The sequence below is a fragment of the Cervus elaphus genome, chromosome 7 (assembly GCF_910594005.1).
Source record: "Cervus elaphus chromosome 7, mCerEla1.1, whole genome shotgun sequence".
NCBI classification, from domain to species: Eukaryota; Metazoa; Chordata; class Mammalia; order Artiodactyla; family Cervidae; genus Cervus; species Cervus elaphus.
This window is the reverse complement of record NC_057821.1, coordinates 28,830,579-28,849,217: the sequence shown is the minus strand read 5'-3', so window position 1 is coordinate 28,849,217 and position 18,639 is coordinate 28,830,579. Positions and strand designations below refer to the sequence as shown.

The following is an 18,639-nucleotide window of genomic DNA, read 5'->3' as shown; positions in this document are numbered from 1 at the left end:
GCTTGAACATCTGGAAGTTCACAGTTCACACATTGCTGAAGCCTGGCTTGGAGAATTTTGAGCATTACTTTACTAGGGTGTGAGATGAGTGCAATTGTGCGGTAGTTTGAGCATTCTTTGGCATTGCCTTTCTTTGGGATTGGAATGAAAACTGACCTTTTCCAGTCCTGTGGCCACCACTGAGTTTTCCAAATTTGCTGGCATATTGAGTACAGCACTTTCACAGCATCACCTTTCAGGATTTGAAATAGCTCAACTGGAATTCCATCACCTCCACTAGCTTTGCTCATAGTGATGCTTTCTAAGGCCCACCTGACTTCACATTCCAGGATGTCTGGCTCTAGGTGAGGGATCACCCCATCGTGATTATCTGGGTCATGAAGATCTTTTTTGTATAGTCCTTCTGTGTATTCTTGCCACCTCTTGTTAATATCTTCTGTTTCTGTTAGGTCCATACCATTTCTGTCCTTTATTGAACCCATCTTTGCATGAAATATTCCCTTGATAGCTCTAATTTTCTTGAGTATTACACTCACTCATTTCATTCAACTATATTGAGAACCTAATGTGCCTGGTGGCTCAGGTAGGAAAGAATCTGCTTACAGTGCAGGAGACCTGGGTTTGATCACTAGGTGGGGAAGAACCCCCTGGAGGAGTAAATGGTAGCTCACTCCAGTATTCTTGCCTGGAGAATTCTATGGACAGAGGGACCTGGCCAACTACAGTCCATGGAGTCACACAGAGTCGGACATAACTGAGTGACCAACACTTTCAATGTGGGCCAGGCACAGTTTCAGTACCCAGGGATATAGCAAAGAACAAATCAAAAACAAATCCCTTACCGAATTTACAGTGGCAGAGGGTTGGGGTGGAGACCAGCCTGCAGAGACAAAATACATAATAATATAAAATGCTAACATATATGGAGCCAAAAATAATGCAAGGTGTGTGTGTGTTTGTGTGTGTGTGTGTGCGTGCATGTGTGCGCTTGTGGGGTGGGGCGCTCAAATTAGATCAGGTCCTTGCTTGTTACAGATCAACTGATTAGGAGTGACCTTTGCTAGGACAGGTACCTTCTGCAAGAACTGAATACAGGTTAGGCTTAATCGAGGATTCCAGGCAGATGAAAACTCAGGATGTGGAGAAAAAGCAAAGGTACCCTCTTTTCTTGGTGCTGTCTCATAACGTTATTTTAAAAGATCTGCAAACTAAGAGATATCCAAATTGTATTCTTTTTTGTTGTTGTTGTTGCTAACAGCTTGAGAAAGTCACTGCTGGCTGCTTAATTTTAAATAAGCAGAACTTGTTGCTTGACTACTGTCTGACCTCTGATTCTGCTTCATACTTTTACAACTAATTGGATTTACCTGACACTGTTGGGAAACTAAACATTTGTTATTCCAACTAACAGCCACAAGTACCTCCACATCATTGACATCATGAATGCAGTTTTTGTTTCTGTTTTCTGTTTCTGAAGTGTACTGTGAACACCCCTGGCATCTCAGAGCTTCTTACTTCTGCTTTCCTGGGTCAAAACTAATTAGGGTCTTTACCTAATTAGCTACTAATGTGAGTACTCTCCCTCCATACTCACATCCTCTCTGAAGTGGCTTATTCTTTTGACACCTTGCTTATTCCCTTGCTGGGAACATCTTTGGCATGTGTTTAAGATCAGTTTTTCTAATACATTTTGGTTTTAATAAAGGAGGATCTTCCTCTAGTGATAGGACTATATCTGCCATATCTTTATTAGCCTGGAGAACTGAAGAAAAAAAAAACCTGATAAGTAAAACGTAAATATTCCACATGTAGAAGATAAAAATTCACTGAAACGGGAAAGTGTCCCAATGCCAACTATACTTGGGCCACAAAGCCATGAATTATCTATGGTTCTTAAAACTTTAGGAATGTAAAACCAGTTGTCTATCAGAGGAGACCGTTTTCAGGAATCTGCCCCTGTGTACTATTTTGCAGCAGTTTCAAGAGATTTATTACTTACGGTCTTGAGTCTTGGAGTAAAATCCCCTGGATTAGCCACTACTAATCATATACTCTCTGGCTGCTTGCCTTGCACTAGGCTTCTGAATACCAGAATCCTTCAATTCAGTGTCCTTTGCTTCCAAATTCTTATCTCTTTTCATCTGCTCATTTTTTCATTCATTCTAAAAATAATTGTGTGTGTCTATCAGGTGCCAGGCATGGGGATGCTGCAGTGAACCCAACCGACTGTTTGTCCTCATGGTATGTCTAGTGTGGTGGATGCTTCAACAGTCCTTACTCAAACCAGCCCTAGACTTAAAAAAAAAAAAGAAATTAATTTAAAAATTATTTTTTTAATCATTTAAAATAGTTTATTTTTGGCTGCACTGGGTCTTCAATGTGCATGAACTTTCTCTAGTTGCAGCAAGTGGGGGCTACTCTTTCTGAGGTGGGCAGGAGGGCTTCTCACTGTGGTGGCTTTTCTCATTTCAGAGCACGGACTCTAGGTACCCAGGCTCAGTAGCTGTGGAACGCCAACCTAGTTGCCCTGCAGCAGGTGGCATCTTCTGAAGCAGGGATCAAACCTGTGTCCCCTGCATTGGCAGGCAGATTCTTAACCACTGGACCACCAGGGAAGTCCAAAATTTTTTTTTAATTTAATTTTAAAAAAAAAGGAAGAAAACAAAACAGGGAGTTCCCTGGTGGTCTAGTGGTTAGGATTTGGTGGTTTCATCACAGAGGCCCAGGATGAGTCCCTAGTTGGGGAACTGAGATGCCGCAAGCTGAGAGGCACAGCAAGAACAAAACTAAATCAAAGCAACAACAAAAAATCCCCAGTCCATCTCCCGCTGGTCCTTGGAGAAACCAGTGCCAGCTTCTCCCAGAACCCTTTCTCCATGGTCAGTGCTGAGTTTCTGGCTCCCTGTCATATTTTCCCCTCTCACAGCCATGGCTGCTTCCTCTTTATGGCTAGTAAGAAGGCGAGAGAGGCCTGGAATGAGGAACCCAGAACCCACTCTATCCCACCCCCACCCCCATTCCCTTTTTCAAAAGAAAGAGAAGCAGCCGGAGAGTCGGAGAGAGCTCCATTTTATTATAGAAAATAAAAAAAAAAAACAAAAACAAAAACCCAGGCAATTGAGAAGGAAGGAGACACGGGGGGAAGAGAGTTGAGGTCCCTAATGACTCACCCCACACCTTCATAATTCAATTGTGAACCATCAGGAGGAACAGAATTAAATAACTAGAGGGGGAAACAGAGTTAAGATTCCCAGCCTTCCCTCTTGGGGGAAAGTGAGACACGGTAATACTGAGCAAAAGTGGAGGAAGCCATGCCCCAGGTCCCCCCAGAGCAGGGACTTCAGGGGACAGGGAAGGAGATTCTACATGGACACGCAAGTAGGCGTGGCTTGTAAACCCAGGACTTTGGCAGGTGGGGCTGGGGATGGCGGGGGTGGGGGGCTGTAAACCAGGCTTAGACAAGAGAAGCAGCAGGAACTGTAAACAAAGGGGCAGGGACCTAAGGAACCGGAGGGAGAGGTGCTGTAAATGCAGTGGGGGCTGGGTCTCCCAGGGAGATGGGGGAGCCGCCAGAGGGTGGTAGGGAGTCGAGGAGAGGGTACCCTGCCCATGGAGATGGCTAGGGTGCTCCATCTCTACCCCGGCCCTGGGAGCTCTGAGCTCCTCCCCAGGACTGGATGGGGATCTCGGATCACCTAGGAGGCAGCAGCATGTCTGAGGAGGGTGGAAACTGAGTGGTTGCCTCTGCCCCCAGAAACAGGAAGAGGAAAGCAAGGTGGAAGATGTTGGTTGCCCTTCCCTACAAGGCTCATGTTGAGGGTCTGTCTGTCTGCTCTGAACCTTCTGGGCTCCAGAATCTTCAGTTCCGGGAAGGAGGGAGGTGTATCTCTGTGTTGGAAGAGGGTCACCTCCGGCAAGACTCATCTGTGGGAGAGGAGGCAGCAAGGATAGAGGATGAGAGAGGGTCTCCGCCTCCCGCTTCCCCACCCAGTCCCCACACTCAAGGCCAGTTGGCATGCAGAAAATCTTATAACCTCTCCCACATCCTGAGTGCCTGTTGCTACTACTAGTAACAGCAGCCATCACTCATTTCATTTAGCCTGGATTCTCTGCCAGCCATTCTCATAACTTGTTTAATCTTGCAATAACCCCAGGAGAGGTTAAGTTATTCAATGTCCAGCCATTGTTCCTAAGTGCTTCCCAAAAAGTTCTTAACCCTCTCAACAATTCCAAGAGGTGGTTATTATTAACCTCATTTCAAAAATAATAAACTGAGGCTAGAGGTCAGGCAGTTACCCTGATGTAACGCCACAAAGTAAGAGACAAGATGAAATTCAAACTCAGGCCTGTCTGATCCAAATCCTGTGTTAACCACACTAGAGCGCTCAGAAAGAGTCCTGGTTTAGAAATGTGGAGATCTTATGTGCCTTTCGCTTCTCAGGACCTCAGTTTTCCCATCTGTTAAAAGGAGCTGTGAAAGAGGAGAGTGGAAAAGTTGGCTTAAAGCTCAACATCCAGGAAACTAAGATCATGGCATCTGGTCCCATTACTTCACGGCAAATAGATGGGGAAACAATGGAAAGAGTGACAGACTTTATTTTTTGGAGTTCCAAAATCACTGCAGATGGTGACTGCAGCCATGAAAATAAAAGATGCTTGCTCCTTGGAAGAAAAGCTATGACCAACCTAGACAGCATATTAAAAAGCAGAGATATTACTTTGCCAACAAAGGTCCATCTAGTCAAGGCTATGGTTTTTCCAGTAATCATGTACGGATGTGAGAGTTGGACTATAAAGAAAGCTGAGTGCCAAAGAATTGATACTTTTGAACTGTGGTGTTGAAGAAAACTCTTGAGAGTCCCTTGGACTGCAAGAAGATCAAACCAGTCCATCCTAAAGGAATCAGTCCTGAATATTCATTGGAAGGACTGATGTTGAAGCTGAAACTCCAATACTTTGGCCACCTGATTCGAAGAGCTGATTCATTTGAAAAGACCCTGAGGCTGGGCAAGATTAAGGGCAGGAGGAGAAGGGGACGACAGAGGATGAGATGGTGACAGCATCACCGACTCAATGAACATGAGTTTGAGTAAACTCAGGGAGTTGGTGATGGACAGGGACGCCTGGCGTGCTGCAGTCCATGGGGTAGCAAAGAGTCGGACATGACTGAGACTGAACTGAACTGTGGGAGCTGTTGGGCTAGAGTCCCCGCCAAGCCCCTTCCAAGCGCCAACATTAAATCCCCCTTCCTCCTGAACCGCAGTGCCCGCTCCGACCAGCAGGCGGCGCCAACGGGCCGGCGAAGTCTGCGCTCACCCACTATCAAGGCCTTGGTGCGCAGCCCGCCCTGAAGCTCTGGCTGCAGCAACAGTTCCTCCTCCTCCTCTTCGTCGTCGGCTTGGGCCGCTGGGGGACTGGGGGCGCTGGGGGCCTCAGGCTCCGGGCCCAGCTCTTCTAGCACCGAACTCTCGGAGGGATATTGATACGTGGTCTCCAGGGCTGTCTCGCTGAAGGAGATCTTGAGCTGAGGGTGGGAGAGAAAGCGGGGAGGAGGCGAGGTCAGACCGCACGGTAACAGGTGCAGGACCAGGGGGAGTGCGGACTGGGTTTGGGCACGACTCGCTGACTTTGCCCGCCCTAGCCACTCTGGAAGCCAGTTTTCCTTTCGGTACGCGGTACTCGCTGGCCAATCCCAGATTTCCCCTCTTCAATCATACCGTTTGAAAAACATTGACTTTGGCCTGAGCTTCGGCAGGGGCCTGGGTGGCAGGAGTGAGGAACCCAGGATCAAGGTTTCTGCTTTTAGAGTGTGGGAGGTGGAAAGGTAAAGAGAAATTAAAAACCTGGATATAAGCCCTGTGATCAGAACTGAGTCTTTGGGCACCCTGGGAGCAATCAGGGGGGCTCCCCAGGGGAGGTGAGAGCTGAGTCTCCTGGGCAGGAAGGAGCTGGCTGGGAGGGAGTCACAGGCAAAAGCCAAGACAGGCACACTGGTTTCCAGAGCCTTGGTCCCTTGCAGTTCGGGGGAGAACCCAGGACCCTGAACACCAGCCCCTCCCACCCCACTCACTCCTCTCCTGCAGCTGGAGTGGGCCCCCAGGAAAGGGTCTCGGCTCTGTCAGGGGGGCGGAGACCAACAGAAAAGCCAGAGGAAAGGAGACTGTCCCCCAAAACCCAGGGAGATGATAAGCCCAAGTCCCTGAAAGCGGCAGCTGCGGGGGAGGTGACAGGGCAGAGAGGAAAGTCCAGGCAAACACGCGATGGGGGTAGGGAGTGCACCAGAAGGGACGTGCGGTGACAGAGACAGGCGACCAGAAGGAATCTGGAGGGGGCAGAAAATCCTCATAAACAAACTGGCGCAAGAGCCGGCAAGCCCCAGCTGTTCTCACTACCCTTTTACCCTTCCCCTCTGCCCTCCTAAGAAGCTCACGGGGAAGGGGCAGGGTGGGATTAACTCTGGGAGCCAAAGCGATTAAGGAGACAAACAGGAGGATTCCACATGAACTGCTTGGAAAGGTCCAGAGGATCTCCTCGGGCCTTCTCTAGCATCCGCTGGGGAAACCAGGGACTGGGGGCCCTGCATCCCCAAGTCTCTGCATGGACTGGTGTATGAGAAGAGAGAAACCAGGATGGTGGCTGGACAGGTAGTTGCTAACACCTGGGTCCCTATGGGAAGCAAGAACTCAGACACGTGTGTGTCACTCTCTGGGTCCAAACCTGGCACGGGCCTACCTCTCTGGGAACAAAAGCCAGAACCTGGCCAAGGCCTAGGAGGGGCTCCAATGTGCCCCTCCCCACTCAACACTGTGCATCCTCCTCCACTCCATCCACATGGGCTGTGATTTCTTCCAGTCCAACCCCCAGGCATTCCTACCTCAGGGCCTTTGCACTGGCTGTTCCCTCAGCTTGGAATGCTCTTCCCCCAAATATTGCTGTGGCTCCCTCCCTTTGGATCATGCTATTATAAAGTCATATTTGCTCCTCCTTCCATCTGGCCCTCAAAGTTCCATTTGTCTCTGTCCTAATTTTTTCCCATAATCACTTAACCACCTTTTAACCTAACCTGCCAAAAAGAAAGTTAGTCGCTCAGTCCTGTCCAACTCTTTGCAACTCCATGAACTGTAACCCACCAGGCTCCTCTGTCCATGGAATTTTCCAGGTAAGAATACTAGAGTCGGTTGCCATTTCCTTCTCCAGGGGATCTTCCCCGTCTAGGGATTGAACCCAGGTCTCCTGCATTGCAGGCAGATTCTTTACCATTTGAACACCAGGGAAGCCCTAACCTACCAGAGGATTTACATATTTGGTTACTTATTTTTGTCTGCTGTCAATAGAAGCATGCAAGTCGCTTCAATGGGTAAGGAAGGCTCCATTCACCCAGACGTCAGATGGCATCCCAACAGAAGACCAACACTGGGGGAACACTCTTGCGGGGGGGGGGGGGCGCGGTACAGCCCGTACACAGACGACCCCCAGTCCGCATCTGTGCAACAGTCAGCTGGTAGAACTGAGTGACAGGAACCAGACCCCTTATATCCTGACTGCTCCAAAGGAACCACTTCTACTGTTGACAGGTTTACCCAAACTTCTGGGAACCCACTTCTGTTTTCTTTTCATGTCACCTTTTGAGATAACGAGCTCTGTAGTTTATTATCCGCTCTGGTTAAAGGAGCCATTTTATTTGCACTCTGTCCATGTTTATCTCTCCCCCAACCCTGCTTCTCTCCTCACCACCCCCCCAACTTCTGACAGGGCTTCTCAGGAATGCACAGCCTTCATGGGGTGTGTGTGTTTGGGGGGGGGGGGTGGTACGGACAGGGTGACTCACTCCTCTCTCATCAGCTATATAAGGTCACGAGGGGGCTGGAGAGAGGAGGGGCTGACCTCCCTGCCAGAGGGGCCTCTGGGGAAGGGCACGGGCCACGGCCCAACCTCTGGGCTCCAGTGGCAGGGCTGGGGCTTCTTTCCCAGTGGCAGGGAGACGTTTGATGGAATTAGCCTGCAAACAGGAGTTATTTAGGGAAGGGGGGGGGGTAGTGTTAGATGGCGGGGTCCTCCTGCCCCTGATCTGATAGGCAGGGCTGGACATGCCCGTCCCTGATGAGCAGGGTGCTGGGAGAGAGGAGAAGGCCTCAGGGAGAGCTGAGGGGAAAGTGTCTGGGCCCAGAGAACTCTGCACTGCTGCTTCCCCACCCCCACCCGAAGCAGCTGCTTCCTTATTCTCTCACCACATCCTGAGCTCAGTTCTGGCCAGGCCCATGGCCCCGTGTTTGCCACTCAGCCCACCAGCCTTCCGGCCCCCACCCCAGGCTTCCTGTTTGGGCGATCTGCTTCCGGCCCCCCTTGCTCCCTGACCTAGGATCTAGGACCTCCCTCCCTCTTGCAGGTCCTGCCCTGCACTCAGTCCCCGGCCTTTGGGCCCCAGACTTCATGCCTTCCCCTCTTTGTTCCTCCCCAGAGGCACAAGACAGCCTCTACGGTAGGAAGTAACTTCTCTGAACATCTCACCCTGGCTGTTCCTGACCTAGTTCCTTGCCCAGCCTGGAGGCAAAGGGGTCACCTAGCAGTCAGCTCAGGACAGACCCAGGGGCCAGGGCTCTGGGATGGGAGCTTAAGCTTCATGTGAAGATGAGCTGGGGTCTCAAGTGACTCCCGACCCTTGTGCTTTCCCACTGACACCGGGGACACGAAAAACAATCTGAGGATGACGCACACGGGATGAGGGCTGGAGATGTGTTAGGTACAGAACTTCTCTTTCCTTGCAGATTTTCAAGCTGGAAACTGGTGTATGGGGCAGGAGTTGGGCTAGCGCCAGGGGAAGAAGTCAGCTTGGCTGTTTCCAACTTCCCTGCACCGCCTTTTTTCCAGTTTAACCTCTGACCTTCTGCTGGCCCCGGTCCCCAGCCCTGCCCTCGACTCCCATTGTGCTCTCTGCTCTCAGCACAGTGCCTCCAAATTCACTTCTCTTTCTTTCTACCCCAAGAGGAGGGAGAGGCCAGGATGGCAGGAAGAAAGGGGAAAACCAACTGCTGAGCCAGTTCTGGGGAGGGAGGGGACGCCCAGGGAGGAAGGACTGGAAGGGAGGGGTGGGGGGTATTTTGGAAGAGGAGAAGGCTTTTCTTGTCCCAAGAGAGAAGGGAGCACTGTCTGAAGCCGTGGCCCAGCTGGGGGTGTGCAACCCCGAGGTCACCCACTTCAAATGGCCTCTGTGTGTGTCTCTCCCATGGGGCAGACTCGGGGTTCAAAAGCCTTCTCTCTGCTCCTTGGCCAGCCCCTGTTCCATTCCCCTCCCCCCACTATCCTAGGATGTCCCCACTCCGCTCTGCAACACCCCCCCCCCGCCTTGGGCCTGTGAGACGTTCCTCCACTCGCCTCTCCCTGCCATCTCTCCCTAAAACCCCAAAGCCACCCCCTCTGCCTCCCCAGGCTTCCTACCCTGGCATTCTTTTGCCCACTTTTGCCCTGCAGACCCTGCCCGCATAGACTCCAGGCTGTGGCCTCAACTCGGGTCTCCCACCCAGATGGGCTGGGTTGGGTCACAGACTTGGGAATGGAAAGCATGGGGTGGGGGGAACTCAGAGCCTGAGGGAGAGAAGAAGTGAGGAGCCCGGGCACACCCCGAGAGAGACACACCCAGGACAGCGAGCTTGATTGCGGGGCAGGCTCCTTGGGCTGGGAAATGAATGGAAAAGAAGGGCCACAAGAAGGAAGGGTGTGTGTTCAGGGGAGGAAGGGTGGTAGCAGGAATGAACAAGAATAGACAAGGACACAAGGATACAGAGGTAGGAAAAAGGGAGAGAGACAGGAGTTCACAGAGCAGTGATGAGTGGGCTGGCCAAGAAGTCTGGGTTGGCTGCTCCCTACCTGTTTGTGGTGCCTTTCAGGGGACCCCTTGACAAGGCAGCTGCGGCTGAGGCGGAGGTAGCCCCCCAGAACCAAGATCTCCTCGGCCGTCGGGTACCGCTTCTTCCCAGCCCCGGGGACCGCCGCGTCAGCTGTGGCTGGGGCGGCTGAAGAGGCAGGGGCTGCAGGGGGCGCGGACCGCCGGGGGTTGACTGTGAAGGTGTGTCCGCTGCGGCGGGGGGCCCCCACCCCTGGCCCTGCCTTCACCCCATAGAAGAGCCGGCTCATGAGGGGATCCCCAAGGGACTGGGGGGCAGGTGGGGCTGGGGGTGGGGGAGACAGAGGGGCTGCTGGTGGGGGCCGGAGTTCCCCTGCTTCCTCTTCCTGCCGTCTAGAGGCTCCAGTCCCGGCGTCCTCTGGGGAGAGGGGGGAGGGCGTAGAGCAGCGGTTCTGCAGGGCGCCCAGAGGCCTGCTCTGAGTTCCCGCCTCCTCCTTCTTAGCCTCCCCTTCTCCAGCCTCTGCACCCAGAGGACCCACGTGCTTCTCGGCAGACTCTGGAGTGTCTGGTTTCTGGGGCTGAGGCTCTGTGTCCCTGGGTGTCCAGTCTCGGACCTTTCCAGAGTTCAGGGTCCATTTCCACCCTTCTGTCGGCCGCAGGCCCCTCTCGCCATCCTCCACGGGGCTGGGCCTTTGCTCTGCTCCCTCTGGTCCTGCAGAGTGACTGTCTGGAGCCTCCCTTGTCGGGGTCTCTGACGACGCTGTGGTCCCTTCTGGGACCATCCTTGGAATCGGCCTCTCGTCCTTTCTCCCCCATTCCTCTGCGCAGTCTCTTCTTTCTTCTCCTGAGCTCGGCCTCCACTCTGATGCCTCCAGTTGTCCCAAACTCTGTCCCTGAGACTCTCTGGGGTCAGGCCTCCATTTACGGGACTCTGTCAGGCCCAGCTTCTGGTTGTCAGGCTCTTCTGGGCTCAGTCTACTGTCCACTGCCTCTGTCCTCCTGGGGCTTTGTTCTCGGGGCTCTGCCAGTCTCAAACTCCGCTCAGGAGTTTCTCCAGGGCTCAGCCTCCATTTCCGCACCTCTGACAGTCTGGAGCTCCTGTCTCCAGCCTCTCCTGGGCTCTGCCTCCAGTCCTGGGACTCCAAAGGCCTGGGGCTCGACTCTCGAGCTCCCCCTATCCCCAGCCTCTTCTCTCTGGCCTCCCTGGGACTGAGCCGCTCTTCCCTGGACTCTCTTCCCTTGGGGCTGGGATCCCGTGTCTCCCCAGGGCTGGGTCTCCGCCCCCGGGTCTCCAAAGGTCCAGGCCGTCTCTCGGTGAGTAGCTCTTCATTCCGCTGCTGTTGCTGCTGCTGGCGCTCTTGCCGGATAAATCGGTTCTGGTGCACGGGCCCAATGGCCTCCAGGAGGACAGCAGACTCATCTGGGTTTGGAGGTCCAGCCTCCGTAGTCCCAGGCGCAGGGCTAGGCTCCCCAGGAGACAGACCAAGCTTGGCCCGGCGGCGCTCCAGAAGGCCCCGCTTCCAGGCTGGCATCTGCGACAGCCGCTCCCGCTCTGCCGTCTCACGCCCGCGAACGGCTGCCTCTTCCTGCCGGCGCCGGGCTAGCAGCTGTAGTTTCCAGTCTGGGATGGTGGCCATGGTCGCCTTGGGGAGGGTGGGGGGAACACTGGGGGGCAGAGAACAGGAAGGAGAGGCTCCAGAGGGGCCCAGGAGGTGAGAAGGGGAGGGGGGAGAGGAAGCGGGGGTCGGGGGGAGAGGTGGGACACAGAGGAGCTGAGGGTGAGGACAGTGGGAAAGGGGGCGGGGGGGGGGGGCGGTCAGAGAAAGGGGAAAAACTGAGAAAGTGAAGAGGAAACTAAGAGCCAGGTGATGGGGTTGGGGGAGGTGGGTGGAGAGGAAGAGTGGAGATTCACGGCAAAGAGACAGGAGTCAGATTTGTGGGTACAGGTTACTGGGTATCAGAGACAGTCCCCGGGATGTCAGAAGAGAGAAAAACGAAAGAAGTTGGCGCGAGGGAGAATAGAGAAGAGAGGCTGGGGGGTGAGCGGGGCAGGATCCGAGCGAGGTTGCCTGACCGCTACCCCAGGAGCAGCTGGAGTGGGAAGCGAGGTCAGCGGGACCCCCGCCGGGGAGGGAGCAGTGGGACCTGAAGGGGTGTCGGGAAGGTGGGAGGGCGGAGAGTGGACAGGTCCAGGGGAGAAGGGGGAATCGGGGGCAGAGGGGCGAGGGAGCTCGGCGGTTGCAGCCCGGCGAGTCTCAGCGCGGGCCCCGGAGGTTCGGGCTCCCCTTCCAGCTCGGCTCCAGCCACGCCTCTCCGACCCCCCAGCCCCCACCCCTCCGCCCTGCACTCCGCCCCGGGGCGGGTCAGGGGAAATACCCTCCCCCGGGGACTTTCGGGACCCAGCGATCGGAGCTGCCAGCGCGTTCCCAGAACCCTGGCGTCCACCCCCCACCAACCCTAACTCGGTCCGGGGCCCGCCGCCGGCCTCCCCCACCGGCGATGCCCCGGGGTCCCGGGCGAGCGAGCGCCCCAGGCGTACGGAGCACCGGCTCCACACCGCTTCTCTCCGGAGCCGGCCAGTCTCGCGCCGGGGTCTTGGCGCTCATGGAACCCCGACCTCGCCAGCCGTCCCCACCCGGCTATGACCGCACTGACGGGCAATCTCGGCACAAAGAGAGGAGAGACAGCCCGAGGTCCGCGCCCGGGACGGGAGGGAGGGGACACCCCCTCCCCAAGTCTGAAGCCCCTGGGTCAACTCACACGCCGCGGGGCTCCCGGGGGAGGGGGTGCGAAGGAGCCTGACGTCCGGAGAGGAGGAGAGAGGAAGAGGAGGAGAGAGGGATCGAGGGAGATCCGGAGCCGGGGGTGGGGGCGGGGATGCGGGGGGGGGGGCGCGGGAGGGGGGAAGGGAGGAGAAGGGGAGGGACGGAGACTGAGACCGGGGGCCGGGCGGGGGGCGGCCGCCGCTTTGTCTGAGGACAATGGGGAGAGGGAAGGGGGCGCGGGGCGGAGCCGAACGCGGGGGCGGAGCCTCGTTGCCCCGGTCCCCCGCGTGGGGCCTCGGCCCCGGGACTCCTCTTTTCCCGCCGCGATCCCCGGCCCTCCGCGGTCCTTCCCCAGGGCTTCTCAAGCGGCTCCCGCCCGGTAACCCTGGACAACCCAGGTGTCCAGACCCCCACCCCCAGCTCGCCAACCCGGGGCGGCGGCCCGTGACTCAGACCCCTCGAGGGACTTGGGGAGGAAGCGGCAGCTGCTCGGAGCCGGGCCCGCCCTTCCCATCTCCTGCCGCTCCTCCCCACGCTTTTGCCTTCCCAGGCCAGCCTTTGTTACCGTGGGGGCGCGTGCGGGGCCCGTGGGGAGGGGGCGGCGGCAGGAGCTGGGCTGGGAAGACAACGGTTTCGGAAGCTCGCTCCCTTACCCGAGCCGTTGCCCCAGTCTTCCGTTTCAGCCCGTGCCCCACCCGGGTCTGCAGCGAAGAAATTGGGAGATTTGGTGGAAGGGGGACCGGGTGCTTCGAGAAGGGGGTGGAGGGCTGGGTCCGCGGGGAGTGGCCGCCGCCCAGCGGTCACCAGAGGGCGCGGCCGATGCCCAGACTCCAGTGTAACTCGCCTGTCTTTCCCAGAGCCAACCCTGCAGCTTTGAGAGACACTGACAGACTGCATTCTACACGTAGAAAAACCAGACTGAATTTTATTTTCCTGTAGCGCGAGTTCCTTGGGAGAGCAGGGAGCCCTTAGTCACCTTAGCTAAGAGTGGGAGGATCCCCTCAACTTTTTCAGGAGGATGGAGCCCAGGGGCGGGGGCCTAGGGAGCTGGAAAGGCCAGACAGTGGGCCTTGGTCCAGCTCCTGGGAGGGAGCTAGACTTGGAGAAAAGGATCCCTGAGGCGCAGAGGGTAGTAACAGGGCCAAGGGAGTGGTCAAGCCAGACCCTTCTCTTGGTGAGGAGATTGTTAATGGAGGGTCATGCCCTGAACTGAGAGAAGACAGACAAGTTCCCCGCCACTCCTTCTTCTTGGCTGGTGAGAAGTGGCCCTTGAAATCCAATGGCTGAAATTCAGTATGGAGCTGGAACCAAGGAGTGGAGGCTCAAGCAAGCGGCCTCTTTCAGTCCATGGATTTGGGCCTCTGGTCTGAAGCAGCCAAGGCCTGGATGTTAAGGGAATTTGGGATAGGAGGGGGAGAGGAAGTACAGGGCTTGCAACCAGGGTTAACCCCTCACTCGGCCTCCCCATCCTGGGGCCGGGAAAGCAGGTGGAGTTTTCTTTGCAGCTGGGCCCGGAGGTAGCGGAGATCTTGCTGGTCCAGTCCGTGAGCCAGGCCCAGGTAGAGGGTAAGGAGGAGAGCAAGGAGCAGGCGGTCAGTGCCCAGGGTGGGTACCACCCATAGCACTGTCAGCAGCTCCACGCACACTGGGTGGCGCAGGTGGGAGAAGAGTCTCAGGGCCCGGGGCGACTTCAGGGCCAGAGGCTCACCCAGCCCCAGCACATGGTAGTACACCTAGCAGAGGGAGAATGGCTTAGAAATGTAGACAAGCCCTTTTTGCAACTTAGCTGCCTCTTTCCTCCCCTTCTGGGCACCCTCCGTCTATAACAGGCTCAGGAACCACCCTTCTGAGACTCGGGGTCCCTGACCCTCCTCTCTGGCCCATGAACTTTCCCAGACCCAAGAAGCCCATGATTCTTAGCCTTTGAGGGAGGGCTGGGGGGAGAGTATCTTATAAAAAAAGGAGGTGAGGGGCTCAAAAACAAGAGGCAGGTGGAAGACAATGGAAGGCAGAGGGACATCCTTGAAGGGGAAAGAGGTATTCTAGAAAGGATCAGATGTCTTGGGTAGGGATCTGAGAGCCTCACCTGTTTCAGGCCCATGAGCTCTGCGTAGTCAAAGACGAGAAGGATGCTGAAGATGAGGAGCCAGGAAATGACGTGGAGGACAAAGCAGAGGAGGGGCACCCAAGTGGCCCATGGCTCAGCCCGAGCCTCCCACAACACAGGACCCCTTGGCACGGGCTCCCAGTACCGCATCACCAGCTGAGGAAGGATAAGGGACTGGGTTTCCCTGCAGCCCGCTCTTGACAGACCTAGACCCAGGGGCTGCCCCCACCCCAGGCTGGCCAGCTGTTCTCCCCACCTTTATCATGAGCATGTTCACCATGTGGAGGGTGCTGGGTGGGGTCCTAAGGATGTAAGAATGACTTGTCTCCACTCTGAGGACTTAGAGAATGGATGAGAGTGACCAGATAGGCACACAAAATAGCCTATGCCAAGCACCCACTGAGAAGACAGGTGAGTACTAACTGGGACGCTTTCTCTTGAGATCTGCCGCTGCTAAGTCACTTCAATCGTGTCCGACTCTGTGCGACCCCATAGATGGCAGCCCACCAGGCTCCCCTGTCCCTGGGATTCTCCAGGCAAGAACACTGGAGTGGGTTGACATTTCCTTCTCCAGTGCATGAAAGTGAAAAGTGAAAGTGAAGTCGCTCAGTTGTGTCCGACTCTTAGTGACCCCATGGACCGCAGCCTACCAGGCTCCTCCGTCCATGGGACTTTCCAGGCAAGAGTACTGGAGTGGGGTGCCATTGCCTTCTCCGTCTCTTGAGATCTAGGGAAGTGCTTTTGAAGAAAGGGTAAGACTGAAGAGGTGTTAACAAGGCACTCTCAAGTGGGACACCATGAACAAATCTGCAAATGTGAGAATGCACACATCATGCTCAGGGGATAACAAGCAGTACATACTTGATAAAAAGGAGAATGTGTGCTGTGGAGGAACGGGAGCTGAGATTATTAGTCCTGAACACCCTCAGTTCTCCTGAACCCACACTTTATCCGAAGCCCAAGACCTTTTCCCTTGAGGACTCAGCTGCCAGGGCTTCATACCTGTAAGGCCAGGGCAGTGCATGCCACGTACAGTGACCTCTGAAGGACCCCGAAGTACCGGGACATCCATGCCTTCACAGTCTCAGTTGCCATGAGGCTGTGCTGCCCCACAAACAGTAGCAGGAGCCCCAGATCCCAAACCAGCGGGACAAGGATGCTTTGGTCCTGCAGGGCAGCCAGCCATCCCTGGCGGGCATCTAGTGGGAGTTGGAAAAAGGTACAAAAGATCAAGAAGACTGGGAAACACTCTCTACCTTCATCTCCTTTTGGGGACCCCAGGCCATGTCCCTTAATGCTTTCAAGAGCCTTATTGCTGCCTCTCTAGGCTTTGCCCACCTCACTTTACTATTCCCTGTTTCTCCCCTTTTCCCCATGCTTCTTTCAGAGCTGGGGAAGAACATTCCTGTTGGGCAGTCACGAAAGGCATGGCTGGAGTGCCCTTCTTGTATCGGTTCTCCAAATGCTCCCTCTTTGTAACACCCTCCATAGTCCTCTCTACGAAGCACTTTCCTGAGAATACTCTGTTCATTGCCCTTTCCCTCCCCTCAGTCCTCACTCTCCCGCCTCTCCAAACCGCTAATCCCAGAGCTCCTAATTTAGCCCTCCGGTCTCCTCGGCCGGCCGCGTCTCGGCGGCTTTCAAGGCTCTAGTTCCCTCTCCAGGACTTCCCCTGTCATTTGTCTCCAAGCCCCGCCCCACGCTCCCTCTGCTCCGGCTCCACCTCCCTACCCTAGAGCTCATCCTCCGTCCCTCCCGCTCACCCGGACCGCCAGACTCCGAGATTCTTCCAAGAAGTGGCCGAAGGGAGGTAAAGCGTACGAACTCCACTCCAGTGCCAAAGGCCAGGATGAAAGAGGCGAGGGCAGCAGGGACCAGGAGCAGTGCAGGGGCCATGGCGAGAAGTGGTGGGGTGGGGAAAGGGGCGGGTTTGGGATTCCCGCGGCCGCAGGCTCCGCCCCGGCCCCGCCTCCCGCCTGGGACCCTGCCCAGGGCGGGCTGGGCTCCCGCGCGCCTGCGCCGGTTTCCGGCCGATGCGCGGGGCTTGCTCACACCCAGCAGCCGAGCAGGTCCCCTGGGTTCCTTTCCCCAGCGCGCGATCTCCACGTCACAGAAGGGAATGTTAGAATCCCGAGGGATGAAAAGGGCAGAGGTTGTGCAGTCATTCACGTGGGTTGAATCGCAGCTGGGTTAGTTTTCGCATCTAAAATGAAGACTACTTCTCTCTTGCAGGGTTCTTGCAGAAACAGCATTGTGAACAAACCCCCTTTCCTTTAACAGCTTTGACTTGAACACAGCCAGAGTCAGAGGTTACAAAGCCTCAGTTAACACGTTAGTAATGAGCGGTGAGAGAACGGAAGACTGTTGACCTAGGCTGAGAACCCAAAGCTCTGAATCACCCATTGCAGCTTGTTAGGTGAAAAAAGAGTGACTATTTTACCACAAATTAATGCTTATTCTGTAATGTATTATAAAGTTGCCTTTCTACTTGCCAAGGGCAGAGAACTTGTCTGTAACACTGAAAGACAGGTTCTAATAATGCCAAAGGTGACTGTTTTGTAACCATGAGCGTAACAATGTTAAAATATTTGTGATAGAAAACTTTGTTATAGTTGTAAATTTTGTAGCAGGTTTATTTTATTCAAACTTGTGATAATTAACTACCAATGACTTTAGTCTGCAACCACAGTAGTTTAACTCCACTTACTAGTCAGAAAGCACTAAGATCTTTTGTCCAAAGTGTTTTCCTACAGATCTATTTGTAATACCTACAGACGAACATTCACATCTAAAAATCAAAGTAAAAGCAAGGTTTTTCTCCACTGAATATCATGTAGCTAGGGACCTAGTCATAAGCTAGTAAAGACCTTAGCGGTAATTAAGCTAATTCTTTCAGATGATAGAGGAAACATAGGCCTAAAGAGATAAAGAAAATTTCCTAAGATAAGGAACTGCTAGTCCTGTGGGCTCAGGGATGACAAAATTGCCAAACAGCATGCCACAGGCTCTACATTCCTTCCCCCTTCCAGAGACTCAGTACTCCCATTCTCCTCTAAATCAAAGCTATTGTGAACTGTGCTACCAGACAGCAGGTTTCCCTCCTGATTCACTCTCCATCCTGCTTTCTGCCTCAGGAAGCTGTCCTGAATGTACTTCATCAAAGAACATCACAGCTTTAGAGGGAAGCCTCTCTATATAACTGTTCCGTCCTTGCAAACCTTTTGGGTTCACAAGTGGTCACCACAGAGCTGTAGGTACTGGGATGCTGCAATATTCTTTGTGATTGCTCTACACTCTGCCTCCTAAAGTTCACTTCATTAAACTCTCTCCAAATTATCCTAATTTGACTGTGCCATCGTTTTCTGTTAGGATCCTGATCAACTGACATTATACGATGTACTATGTATGAGCTGTAGGATCCACTGGCAGTGTAAGAAACGATCTCTTCTCTAGAAATTTGAATTGGGGCACTTAAATGTTACCAGTCATAAGCGGATATGCACATGAGTGGTAAGTGGGGCTATAGTGGCAGCAGATGCTGTAAGAAATCCAGAACCTCAAGGACTCAAACAGTGTCAGACAGTAGAAGCCTTTGGGTAGGGCAAGGGGACTAATATTTATCTACCCCCTACTGTGGGCCACAGCCACAATGGCTGTGCTTAATATATATTGTGAGGTTGCATATGTTTATTTAATTTTTTAAATTTAGTTTTTATTTGGCCAGCAGCATGTGGGATCTTAGTTCCCTGACCAGGGATCGAACCCATGCCCCCTGCATTGAGAACACAGGGTCTTAACCACTGGACCACCAGGGAAGTTGCAAGATTGAGTATGTTTAAAAGCTAGCACAGTGTTTGGCAAAGCTAGTGCTGTTTCTACTACACCAAAGTTTTCCAAACGTAAGTATAACTCAACCTGCGGAAAAG

The 18,639-nt window shown here is 54.3% G+C and overlaps 2 protein-coding genes across 3 annotated transcripts; both read right to left on the bottom strand.

The window, feature by feature from the left end:
- Positions 1-3,053: 3,053 nt before the first annotated feature.
- Positions 3,054-13,364, bottom strand: PPP1R18 (protein phosphatase 1 regulatory subunit 18). Of its 2 annotated transcripts, none has more exons than XM_043908027.1 (4): positions 13,260-13,364; positions 9,865-11,506; positions 5,317-5,524; positions 3,054-3,924 (listed from the first exon to the last, which is right to left on the bottom strand). In XM_043908027.1, exons 2-4 carry the CDS (start codon positions 11,476-11,478, stop codon positions 3,905-3,907), a joined length of 1,842 nt encoding a protein of 613 aa, XP_043763962.1. In that variant the 5' UTR covers positions 11,479-11,506; positions 13,260-13,364; the 3' UTR covers positions 3,054-3,904. The 2 variants fall into 2 exon arrangements, with proteins under 2 accessions (XP_043763962.1, XP_043763960.1); XM_043908025.1 differs by lacking the exon at positions 13,260-13,364 and adding an exon at positions 12,602-12,692.
- Positions 13,365-13,505: 141 nt separating this feature from the next.
- Positions 13,506-16,798, bottom strand: NRM (nurim). The gene is made up of 4 exons (XM_043908032.1): positions 16,477-16,798; positions 15,716-15,912; positions 14,693-14,869; positions 13,506-14,339 (listed from the first exon to the last, which is right to left on the bottom strand). Exons 1-4 carry the CDS (start codon positions 16,607-16,609, stop codon positions 14,058-14,060), a joined length of 789 nt encoding a protein of 262 aa, XP_043763967.1. The 5' UTR covers positions 16,610-16,798; the 3' UTR covers positions 13,506-14,057.
- Positions 16,799-18,639: the final 1,841 nt, after the last annotated feature.